This window comes from Hemiscyllium ocellatum, chromosome 25 (assembly GCF_020745735.1).
Source record: "Hemiscyllium ocellatum isolate sHemOce1 chromosome 25, sHemOce1.pat.X.cur, whole genome shotgun sequence".
NCBI classification, from domain to species: domain Eukaryota; kingdom Metazoa; phylum Chordata; class Chondrichthyes; order Orectolobiformes; family Hemiscylliidae; genus Hemiscyllium; species Hemiscyllium ocellatum.
The window spans coordinates 20,935,508-20,948,865 of NC_083425.1; the positions used below are offsets into that span (position 1 = coordinate 20,935,508).

The following is a 13,358-nucleotide window of genomic DNA, read 5'->3' on the forward strand; positions in this document are numbered from 1 at the left end:
TTATTTAAATCTGTCATAATCCAAACATAATCCACTCATAATCCATACATAATCTGTCATAATCCATATATAATCCATACATAATGTTATAATCCATACATAAACCATCATAACCCATACAGTATCCATTCATAATCTGTCATAATCCATTCATTATCTGTCATAATCTATACATAATCCATACATCTCTTTCAAATCTCCTTTCCTCAAGGAAAACATTACCACGTCCAACCTATTTTTGTAGCTAAAATCCCTCACTCCATGAACCATTCTGGCAAATCATTCATGCATCTTCTCAAACTCCTCACACCTTTCCTAAAGTAGGGAATTAAATGCACTATTCTTGTTGTGGGTTAATCAGAATTTTATAAAATTTCTGCCTAACATCCCTACCCAAGATCCCATTCTTATTTCAAACCAATCCACCTTCAAAGATCTCCACTAGATCCCTCTTTCATTTTGTACCAAAAACAGCAGTGGTGCTCGCACTGATCAAAAGTCCTAACTGCACTGTCTACCATTTTCCCCTTCAAGAAATCATTATTTGATTTGCTATCTTCTTTCCTTGAGCCATTATCTTAGCCAAGCTGAAACTGACCCACCTGTTCCATAATCCTCAAATTTATTCACCAACCTTTCCAGCCGAACTTGGTCAAATTCATTCCAATAATCCAAACAAGCATCAGCCCCACTTCACTCTCTTCATAAAACTCCACTTTAACTTCAGAAAATATTCAATTAGATTAGTCAAACAATAGCTGCCTTTTACAAATCCATGCTGGAATGAAAAGGCAGAAGGGATTTTAATCGGATGAGTCAAATCTAATGTAATTCCAAATCTAACTAAATTGATTGGAGTTAATTTTTCACTCTGTCTTTGCACCCTAAAGGACATCCTCCCTTTCCATGATTGTCTTGTCTCCCCTAATCACATCCACTCGTCTCTGTTATTACGACTAATCTTTTATGACCACTTTGTTATCAATGAAGACAAAATAATCAGTCCTTACCGTTTTTAAGCCACAAAACTGCTCACTGGCATGACAGAAACAAGGGTGATATTTTAGGATTCTAGGCGTCAAGGTGTTTTGATGTAAACTCTGCCTATTTGTGACAATTGTAGATATGTGAAACTTCACAATCAACAAATGTTCATTTTATAATGTCTGTTTTGAATGGCTGTATTTTTATTCCTCTTTCACTGCAAAATAAATATGACTAAACCTACCTGGCTTTAAGAATGGAAACAAAGTTTCAAGTGCTTCAGTTTATAAAGAAGAATCGGCTGAATGCAAGCATTATGTCAGGTATGAAAAGTCTGACTTCTGAGAAATGCCTATTTTCCATACAGCCTTATTCAATCCGATAATTGGCAGCATCCAACATGGGTCTCCACAAAAAAAAAGCTCTGTTGTTGAGTAAATGCTTATTTTTTCACAAATATCTGACTTCTGAACATAATTTTCTGTGCAAGTGAGAGGCAAAGATGGCTGTTGGGAATCAAAGTACATAGAAAGAAAATAAATCAGAAAAAAAAACGTATTTGTGTGCAAACAAATGATTCTGCAGAAGAAGGTCTTCTGTCAGTGGCATATGCCACTTCACAGCCAAAACATGTGTTGATGATGGGCTAAAGTGTTGGTCAGCTCACGGGCCTTTCTTAAATCTGCTTTGAACAGGTCATAAGGAAATATGCAAGAACATCTGACTGACAGTTGAACTTATTTGCTTCCAACAGCTAAGAGGCTAACCTCCGTATTAAATCATCAATGCACAGAATTAAGACTATACTCCACCACTCTGTCACTACATTCAAACATGCAAAGAAAATCTTCTTGGCTAGTTCTGTATTTGATAATACTTTTGCCCAAGACGTGGACAAAATATGGCTTCTGGACTATTGGGATTCTGTGGGAAAGACTACTAATTTTACATTTCTTCAAGTATTTCATGGGACAAGTGGATCATTGTCTAGGCCAATATCACTAATTTGGCCTTGAAAAAGTGCTCATAAGCTGGCACCTTGAACCATTACAATCCACATGATGTGGGCATACCTACAGAACAGTTAGGGAGTTTCAGGATTTGTGCCCAGTTACAGTTGAGGAACAGTGATATACTTCGAGGTCAGGTTGGAGTGTGAATCAAAGAGGAATTTGCAGGTGGTGAGCTTTTCTTTCGCCTGTTACACTCTCTTTCCAAGTGGTAGATGTCACAGTTTGGAAGATGCTGTCAAAGGAGCCTGGATTCTATTGAGCTTCTTTAATGTCATTGGAACTGTATGCGTCCAGACAAGTGAATAATATTCCATCATAGTTCAGATTTTTGCCTCAGGAATTCAGATAGTTTGTTCTCATTACAGAATTCTGGTCTTGAATTAGGTTTATTATTGTGCACTTACATGAGTACTGTGAAAGGTTTACAAGTCACTACATACGGCGCCGTCTTAGATATAAAAGTCTTTTCCCTGGGGTAAGGGAGTCCAGAACTAGACGGGAAAGATGTAAAAGTGATCTAAGGGGCAACGTTTTCACACAGAATGTGGTGCATGTATGGAATGAGCTGCCAGAGGAAGTGGTGGAGGCATGTACAATTGCAGCATTTAAAAATCATCTGGCTGGGTATATGAATAGGAAGGGTTTAGAGGATTATGGGCCAAGTGCTGGCAACTGGGATTAGATTAGGTTAGGATATCTGGTCAGCATGAACAAGTTGGACCACAGGGTCTGTTTCCGTGCTGTACATCTCCATGACATTGTAAGGTTCCTAGGTACAGAATCTTGGCACAAAGCAGAAAAACAAAGAAAACAAGACTAAATATTATAGCCCTTCTTACTAAAAAGTAGAAAAAACAAAGAAACACAGTTAGACGTTCAACACCACAGTCGATAAATGCCTAGCCATGTTGGGCTCATACTCCTCACAAGGGCACACCCTTGCCTGCTCCAGGCTCAACCTTGCCCCACACTGCCCAGGGATGCCTGCCCCTGCTCTCACTGCCACTCAGGATCAGTACCATCGATGCCGATGACCTCTCTCACTGCCATGTTAGACTCACTCTTCCCATGCTGGCTTGATCTTATAGCTCTTGTAAGCACAATATTCATATGCCTGGTCCAATGCAGTTTCTGGTGAATGATAAGTGATGGATTCAGTGATGGTCATGCCATTGAATGTCAAGAAGCAATGGCTGGATTTTATCTTGTTGAAAATGATTATCGTCTGACACTTGTGTGACACAAATGTAATTTGCCACTTATCAGCCCAGGCCTGACTGTTGTCTGGGCCTTGCTGCATATTGACATGGGATGCTTCAGTATCTGAGGAGTCATGAATGATATTGAACGTTGTGAAACCATCAATGAATATCTTCACTTGCAACCTTTTAACCCTTTTATCAATAAGTCCAGGAGCTGAGGAGTCACAGATGGACCAGGTAAAGGTGAGAGCAGGGTGGAAATTGGAAGCAATATTGATAAATATTTCCAATTCCAAATGAGTACGGAATGTTACCAACGGTATCATCAAAGTACCAAAGAAAGGGTTTTGGGGAGAGATCAGAATAGGACTGGAACGAGAATGGTCCACAAACCCCACAAAGAGACGGGCACAGTGGTTAGCACTGCTGCCTCATGGCGCCAGAGACCCAGCTTCATTTTCCGCCTCAGGCGACTGTCTGTGTGGAGTTTGCACATTCTCCCCATGTCTGTGTGGGTTTTCTCCAGGTGCTCCGGATTCCTCCCACAGTCCAAAAATGTGCAGGTTAGGTGAATTGGCCATGCTAACTTGCCCGTAGTGTTAGGTGAAGGGGTAAATGTAGGGGAATGGGTCTGGGTGGGTTGCGCTTCGGTGCGTCGGTGTGGACTTGTTGGGCCAAAGGGCCTGTTTCCACACTGTAATCTAAAAAAATAACTAGGCCCCATGCATGTATCCATGGCTATGATCTGAAGAAAGTGCAGGAGTCAAAGGAGACATTGTTCAAAGTGAGGACAAGTTATGTCAGCTGTAGGATGGTGGTGATGGTTCACACGTTCTTTCCCAGAAGAAGCAAAAGGCCCGAAGGCTATCCTGATGGCAGGTGGACATGTAGAAGGATTGTACATCCATGGTGAACAGGCGGTGGCTGGTGCCCACAAATTGACAATTTTGAAACTGACGTAAAGAATCAGAGGAATCTGTACGTGGGGAGGGACTGGACAAGGGCAGAAAACAATTGAGTAAAGGTTCTCCGGGCCCTGATCTCAGCCTTTGCACCAGACCACACCAGATCAGTGTGCCCTGGTCTTGATTCTTTCCAGGCCCAGCCTCTCCTACCGATCGTCCTCAATCCCAAGCATCTTATGCTTCCAATCACAGTCAGTCTAGTTGATTGCAGGTTCAACAGAGAGGTGAACAACAGCCCATTGAACCCTGCTGGTGGGTAGAAATAAAATTAAAAGGACATAATTCTACCAAACAGTGAAAAACCCTTACTCCTGAATTTAAAAGCAGAAGCTCTTTGGCTGAATTTTGGCATAATCTATAAAGGTGTGTCAATAAGCATGTGAGATGGTGGCTAATACATCAATTCGCGTTAACTCACCCAACTAACTGCTAATCAGTTTATTAACAGCTGACAGGCGATTGAGAGACAGTATATTGTACAGGCCTTGACATTGATGACCTGGGTTGACAAAAGCAGCCAGTCAGTGAAAAGCAGGCACTTTCTGGGGCTTAAATTCCACAACACACTTCTTTGGCTGCTTGTAACAAGCAAAACACAGACTGCATTCAAATGGCCCACACTTGGAAAATTCAAAATACAATGTCCAATATTAGATGTGATGCTGCAACTACACAACGAGTGCTGGATTATTCTGCACAGGAAACGAAGTGTGCTGACAACTAATTTAAGACTGTCAGCTGAACTCACAGAATAGTGTACTTGCATGTTCTTGGCAGCATGGTGGCTCAGTGGTTAGCACTGCTGCCTCACAGCGCCAGGGACACAGATTCGAATCCCACCTCGGGCACCTGTCTGTGTGGAGTTTGCACATTCTCCCCATGTCTGTGTGGATTTCCTCTGAGTGCTCCAGTTTCCTCCCACAATCCAAAAATGTGCAGGTCAGGTGAATTGACTTTGCTAAATTGCCCATAGTGTCAGGTGCATTACTCAGGGGTAAATATAGGGTTGGGGAATGGGTCTGGGTGGGTTACTCTTCTGAGGGTCGGTGTGGACTTGTTAGGCCAAAGGGCCTGTTTCCATACTGTAGGGAATATAATCTACTGAAAGCTGTGTACAATAATACTCAGGGCCCTGATCTTTGCAGACAGAAAGATGTGCATCCATTGCATTTGTTTCACCTCAACAAAATAGGTGACAGCTAGTTTATTTCACAGTGCATGCCCTGACTACAGTCAGTTAGGATTGAAATCTAAACAAATTCTGGCCGTTAACTGGCGATTATCATTAATTGCTTCATTCTCCATGGCAAAGCCTCTACCAATTAGAGTCCACTTGCCAACCAATCATCACTCTCCTCGCCACAGTATAATTTTGTGTTTCTCCCTTAGTGATATTCTTGCAAATTGTCCTGATGAGTGCAAGGCAATGAGATTTGACAGGGTAAAAAATGAGGTCTGCAGATGCTGGAGATCACAGTTGAAAATGTGTTGCTGGTTAAAGCACAGCAGGTTAGGCAGCATCCAAGGAATAGGAAATTCGACGTTTCGGGCATAAGCCCTTCATCAGGAATTCCTGATGAAGGGCTTATGCCCGAAACGTCGAATTTCCTATTCCTTGGATGCTGCCTGACCTGCTGTGCTTTAACCAGCAACACATTTTCAAATGAGATTTGACAAATTGTCTTTTTCAGCCGTACTCAATTATGTACAATGAAACAACTAGAAAAGTTATCAATATCTTTGGAATTTGTTTTGCATGTGCTAATACATTTTTAAAAAGCTCTTTATTTGAATTATATTAAAATAACGAACATTACCTGATGACCACAGTCTGACTGGCCAAGTAGCACCTGTGTTATATCCAAACTATCATAACGTCTGTTTAGAGGCAGGCTTGCATTTGCCAGTGAAATCAGGGTAGAAAATATATCTAGAGCACTGAAGACAAATATAAATCTTTTTAGGTTGAGGCATTTTAAATTTGCATATCACAAAGGGCTTTTCTTAACCTGATTTTAGAAAACATATTTTTCCTCACTGGAAGATTCTAATGTTCAGGAAGCTTCCGTTGATAAGCAGGGAACATGCTCAGTTCTTTTTTCTATTTTACTTTGTAAGTTTGTATATTTAACTACATCTGTAATCATGATTATATTTGAACCCATGTCCAAGAGATAAAAGGGCCATGCTTCCATATCTTTACTGAATGAATGAAGCTGGATTGAATGTGCAAATACAACTGTTTAAAAAAAAAGTTCAAATTTCAGAGAACTCTGACGTCAAGGGCTACAAAAACTAAACAGAAATTCAGTGGCAATTACAAGCAAATATTTGCTCTAGTTAGTTTTAGCAGCTTTCTCCTGAGACCACTGGCTCTTGCTGCAATGAGGTTCAATGAGGACTAGCATCTTTCATTATCTTGTTTAAGTTGTTATTGGTTGTATGCAAGGTTAGGCAATGGGATGTAGACTGACTAATCAAACCACATTACATACAAACCATACAGTAAATTGGTGGTTCGTTCATATACAATACTAAGTTAAATGAATTCCATTCTGTATCTAGGTTCAGAGACCATTTATCAGGCTGAAGAAGATGATTATGAAATTAACACATTTAAAAGCACTTTGGATGACTGCCAAGCTTTGTTTAAATTTAAACCAGGCAGATTGACTGTTGGTCAAGGTACTGTTCTACAGAATGAACTAGAGAATAGGTGTAGCCTATTTTGTTCAACTGAACCAAGTGCAAACAACAGGGCTATATATTGATATATGTAGCTACCAATAAGTGCAAATGCACCAGACTTCAAGCCCAACTAGTAACCTTAAATTCTGTTCAGATTTTTTTTCAATTTTGTAAACATAACCCTAGTTTCCATATGTAAGATGATAACATTTAACACTACCTTACAACATCTCTCTTGACTCTTCCACTGTCACAAAATGATCAGACTACTGGTTCAACTTCCAGTTCAAGATCAGCAGAAATTTCTTTCAACTAAATATCAGAGGAACTGAAGCCACTATTTTTAGTTCCAACTACAAATTCCATTCCTTTGCTGCTGACTTCAACTCTTTCCTTCGCAACTGTCTGAAGTTTAACCAGACAGTTCTTTACCACATTTGACACTAAAATAAGCTTCAGACTAGATTTATGTGCCATCACAACATCTATTTCCATTTCATTGACATCATCCAACTCCACCTTAGGCTGGACCCATCTGTCATTGAAACTCTCATCCATTTCTTTTTTACATATAGAGCTGTCTTTTACAATGCATTCCTGGCTGGCAGCCCACATTCTATCATCTGAAAACCTGAGCTGACTCAAAACTCTGCAGCCATGCCCTTACTTGCATCCCAATCCTGTTCACCCATTACCCATGCACTTGCTGAACTGCACTGACTGCTGCCTGTGCAGCACCTTTATTTTAAATATGTTCTTGGTTTTGAATCTCTTAGAGGCCTGGTCTCTCCCTATTTCTGAAATATCCTTCAGTCCCACAACTTTCAGAGTAGTTGACACACCTAATTCTGGCTTTATGAGCAAGCTGATTTCAATAGCTCCATCAATGGTCGCCATATCATATATTAATATGGTTCCCAAACTCTGGAATTACTTCCCTAAGCCGCTCTTTCTACTTTAATGCTAATATTTCGAACAAGGCGTTGTCCATCTGCCCTAATATTGCTTTAAGCGACTCAGTATTTGTTTTGCAATGATCCTGTGAAGCATGCTGGGACAATTACCTAGCCTAAATTTGATATATGTTAATGCATGTTATTGTTATACAATATCTTGTTGTTAAATTTTACTGTAGAAATGGAAGTGTTTCCTTGTCTTTACCTGAGCAGTGAGTCACTTGTACTATTAGCTGGGATTTTTCCTGGCCAATATGCTATTGCTGGCACTCGATGGCCACCTTCCCATGTTGTCTTTTTTGTTGAACTTCCACCTAAACAAAATTTATAAAATTGCATTAGACAATATTGTAGTCAATGAAACAATAATATGTTTCAACATATTAGATTTACCAGGATTGATATTCTTTTCCTGAAAATGGACAGTTTTCAAGTGATTGTACGATCAGGTCTACAACCTCACTGATGAGTATGGCTTAGTTATTCACCAGATATATTAACTCACTCCCTGACAGTGAGTGGTCCTCATACTCACCAAAGTTATGGCATTGACATTGTTGTACCTAAACGTTTCCTGGCACTGTAAACATTGAGAGGAAACAGGAAGTTGCAGATTATCTGTAAACTTATCAGCCTAAAACATTGAGCGCAACCACCTGATGAAGGAGCGTCGCTCCGAAAGCTAGTGCTTCCAATTAAACCTGTTGGACTATAACCTGGTGTTGTTTGATTTTTATCCTTGTAAAACTTTGAAGGAGTGTTAACACCAAGCTGCTACAGAAATTGGGCACGTGGGAATGCCACTCTCTCTCCATTTCAGGTAAAAACCTGGTCTTCAGGTGTGAGGTGCTGTTGGTGTTGCTGCATGTGGTGGAGGTCTGGCCTATTGTGGAAATATCTGTACAGAAAGATACTTTTCACCACAAGTCCATCAGGCAGCGCTCAGCACATAACATCCTAAAGGCCCCATAAGGGGAGGAAACGGTCAATGCTGTCGGATGGTTCCCTCAGCAAACTGTCAAAGTCATTAGTGCAGTACCCATCAAATCTTTCATGCACACCCTGTCTCTTTTTGCCACAATATGCTGGCTGTGGTGGTGAAGAGGCTATTGCACATCATGTTCTGGAATGTGCTTTTGCAAAGAAGGTCTGGAGAAAGGTGCAGTGGTTTTTGTTGAGGTTCATCCCGAGCAGCTCCGTGACACAGCACGTGGTGCTCTATGGGCTGTTACCTGGCACATGCTCTAAGACAAGCATCAACTCAGCCTGGAAGACTATCAATTCAGTAAAAGATGCTCTTTGGTCGGCTTGAAACATACTGGTCATTCAAAGCATAGATTTAACTGCAACCAAGCAAACTAGCACATTCAAAGGTTCAGAACTGAAGGACACGCTAAAGTTTTGGGCAGCCACGACCAACGAACAGTGGGTCTCAGTGCGTGTGCTATCATTTAAGATTTTTTTAGCAATGATATCCCAAGTGTCTATTAACTTATGGAAACACTCATGGCTCTTACTGTAATGTAAATAGATTATTGTCATATTTAACAAATATTTCAACTTGCATCTTGATGGAGGCACCTATGAGGGCAATGTTCAAATGAAAATGTGACATTTTTACTCTATTCCTGTAAGATCTGACTTGAACTGTTTTCTCAAGTATTTATGAATAATTTATGAATAAAGTATATTTTTCCAAAATAAAATCACTAAAGGGAAGGAATGAATTGCTAAACATTAGACCTAGCTTTAATTATCACATATACAGCTTTAATTATTAGGTTAAGAAATTTGAAGAAATTGCAATTCAAGTATGTCCTGCGACTTTTGTTGTTGCTGTGTTGGATAACATGCAAAGGTTAACCAGAGTGGACTCCTTGCCAGTCAGTCTCCTTATCCTGATAACTGGCACAGAACAGGGAAATGCCGTTAGGGAGCCTTCTCACAGCAGACTATAGGCCAGTGCTTAAACCGCAGGCATTGAGGCCTTCCCTGCCTACCTACACAATGGTGTCCCAGCTGCTGAAGGAGCTTGGATTTTACATATTATAAGTTGGAAGGATGATTCCTCCACCTCAGCAGTCCTTTCTCTCATTTGTCTACAAAGCCATCATGATATAGCTGGGCTTCCTGTTGGGCCTCCAGGTTTTGAGCGATCACCTGCCATCTTTAATCTGACAGCAAGTCCAACTTCTCGACACTATTTGGCCAATTTGGGGAAAATCAGGCAAGACTGAAGGTTCCTTTACATAGCAAGAGCTTCTAACTCTCATTTAAGGTCAATGGTTATCCCAGAAACCCACAGCAAAATCCTACCCCAAGAAGAAACAAAAACACATCCTAATATGTTCAAATGTGGGTTCATTTCTGAATTAACATTAAAATGATATGGCATTTCACCAAACTGTACCTCACCTTCGTGAACGGCAGTTTCTCCTTCTGCCAACTGTTTAACTAGTTATTACCTTTGTTTGTCTGCCATGCTCCCACAAATGGACCTGCACTTCCAGAAAATTCACATTTCTCAGTCCATGGACCATTGTCACCTGCATGGGAAACAGATGTAAAAAGTCATCTTGAAGAAGAGAAGTGTAAATTTCAAAATATTCTGCCCAGATGTAATTTATGTTAAAGTTGGCTCAGATACTAGATACTGTTATACAGTGGTCAGGTGCAAACTACTGTCTGATTTTTCATGCAGTCAGTTTCCAATTGTAATTAAGCCTTCAATAGAAAACACACAAAGCGGCCAGTAAAACAGCCTTTTTAGCATCACATTCTGGTGTGGATTTGGTTACACACTAGTGTGAACAATTGTTGGACCTTTATGTGAATTTTTCCTTTACTAGCTCCTGCCACTGTTCATCTACAATGCAATTTTAATGATAATCTGACTCAAAATTCACAAGTAAGAAGTAAGACCTCAGATGGAGCTGCCTGTTGGTATAAATAGCATAGGGATATCTGATCTGTTTTTCAAAGGCTGAAACTGAATTGTGGAGTTGGATCATGGTGTAGTAACTGTAATATGCAATCTGAATGTTTTCTGCACCTTAAAACAAAGATATTCCATTCTCTCATAAATCAGTTCTCATATCCTGGTTCACATTTTCTGTGTAGATAATGAATCTTTAGTCATGAACAGGCCAAATGATTGCCACATTTGTAAGATTGCCAAGTATATGTAATAAAAGTAGTATAAATACTGTTCATTGCAGTTAAAGACAGCATGTGCTTCATCATGACATTGTCATTCAGAATAGCTCTAACAGCTATCATGTGCAGGCAACATTTTCACAACCTCACAAATTTCAAAGTTCAGCTCACCACTAAATATTTTAAATATCTGGTGCCGGGCATTGATTGGCATGGTGTTGTGTGTTCCAAAGAATTGCCCAATTAGATAGTTTGTTGACATGTACAGTTTCTACATCGTTGGTTGAATTTTACAGAATACCCTTCCACAGGAAACAAAACAGGTGAATCCAGAGATGAGGGTGTGGCCTCATCAGAAACATGTCTATCACAGGTCAACCTGCTCCCATCCCTGCTGTGTAAAGCCAAGTACGACTAAGCAAGGAAGTACAAAAAAAAAGTAGAAACAAGGAAGAAAACTTTGTTAATTCCAAATGCTTTCATTGATGTGACTTAATTTGATTTATTATTGTTACATGTACCTAGATATGGTGAAAAGTCTTGTTTTGAGTGCTACCCAGGCAAATTATAGCTTACCTAAGTACATCGTGGCAATGGAACAGAATGCAGAATACAGTGTTGCAGCAACAGAGAAGATGTAGAGAAGGATCAACTTTCATACGTGAGAGGTCAGTATAAAAGTCTGATAAAAGCGGGGACAAAGCTGTTCTTGAATCTGTTGGTATATGTTTTCAAACTCTTGTATCTTCTGCCGAATGGAAGAGGGTGGAACAGAGTATAACTGAGTACAACTGATTATATTGGCTGCTTTCCCAAGGCAGCTGGAAATATAGATGGAGTCAATGGATGGAAGGCTGGTGTGATGCACTGGGCTGCATTTACAACTCTTCATCATTTCTTGCAGTCTTCGGCCTGGCAGTTGCCACACCACGCTACAATACATTTGGATGTTTCCTATTGTGCATCCATAAAAATTGGTAAGAGTCATTGCAGATACGCCAAATATCCTTAGCCTTCAGAGGATATAGAGGCATTGGAGTGATTTCTTAACCATAGTGTCAACATGGACGGGTCAGGATAGATTGTTGATGGCATTTACTCTGAGGAACTTGAACCTCAGCACCACTGATGTAGACAGGGGCACTTCCCCCACTCTACTTCCTGAAGTCAATGATCAGCTCCTTCATTTTGCTGGCATTGAGGGAGAGATTGTTGTCTTTAGACCATGCCACTAAGCATTCAATCTCGTTCCTGTACTCTGTCTTGACATTGTTTAAGATCTGACCCCCAATGTTGGTGTCATCAGCAAACTTGTAAATGGAGTTAGAGTAGAATTTGGCCACACAGTTGTGAGTGTATAAGGAATATGTAAAGGACTGAGACGCAGCCTTGCAGGGAATCAGTGTTGAGAATTATCATGGAGGAAGTGTTGTCACCTATCCTTACTGATTGCAGACTGTGGGTCAGGAATTCGAGGATCCATTTGCAGGGGGAAGTGCAGATTCCTACATCTCAGAGTTTGGAGATGAGTTTGGTTGGAATAATACTATTGAAGGTAGAGTTAAAAGCAACAAATAGAGTCTGACATAGGTGTCCCTGTGACCTAGATGTTCCAGGGATGAGTGTAGGGCCAGGGAGATGGCATCTACCAAGGAGCTGTTGCGACAGTAGGCGAATTGTGCAGATCAAGGCAATCTGGGAGGCTGGAGTTGACGTGTGCCATGACTAAACTTTTGAAGCTCATCATAATGATGGATGTCAGAGCCACCTGGGGGAAGTCATTAAGACATATTGCCTGATCACAGCTACCTGGACTACACCTCCTCCCACCCTGCCCCCTGTAAAAACTCCATCCCATATTCCCAATTCCTTCGTCTCCACCGCATCTGCTCCCAGGAGGACCAGTTCCAATACCGTACAGCCCAGATGGCCTCCTTCTTCAAGGACCGCAGATTCCCCCCAGACGTGATCGACGATGCCCTCCACCGCATCTCCTCCACTTCCCGCTCCTCCGCCCTTGAGCCCCGCTCCTCCAACCGCCACCAAGACAGAACCCCACTGGTTCTCACCTACCACCCCACCAACCTCCGCATACAGCGTACCATCCGCCGTCATTTCCGCCACCTCCAAACGGACCCCACCACCAGGGATATATTTCCCTCCCCTCCCCTATCAGCGTTCCGCAAAGACCACTCCCTTCGTGACTCCCTCATCAGGTCCACACCCCCCACCAACCCAACCTCCACTCCCGGCACCTTCCCCTGCAACCGCAGGAAATGTAAAACTTGCGCCCACACCTCCTCCCTCACTTCCCTCCAAGGCCCCAAGGGATCCTTCCATATCCGCCACAAGTTCACCTGCACCTCCACACACATCATCTATTGCATCCGCTGC

The 13,358-nt window shown here is 41.3% G+C and overlaps 1 protein-coding gene across 1 annotated transcript in view; it reads right to left on the bottom strand.

Annotated features, from left to right (window-relative positions):
- Positions 1-13,358, bottom strand: part of arsg (arylsulfatase G) — a 98,156-nt gene that overhangs the window by 14,851 nt on the left and 69,947 nt on the right. The window contains exons 8-10 of the mRNA XM_060844495.1: positions 10,274-10,354; positions 8,014-8,122; positions 5,982-6,102 (exon numbers count right to left, since the gene is read on the bottom strand). Of these exons, the coding sequence (XP_060700478.1) occupies positions 5,982-6,102; positions 8,014-8,122; positions 10,274-10,354 (311 nt within the window). The remainder of the gene's footprint in view (positions 1-5,981; positions 6,103-8,013; positions 8,123-10,273; positions 10,355-13,358) is intronic.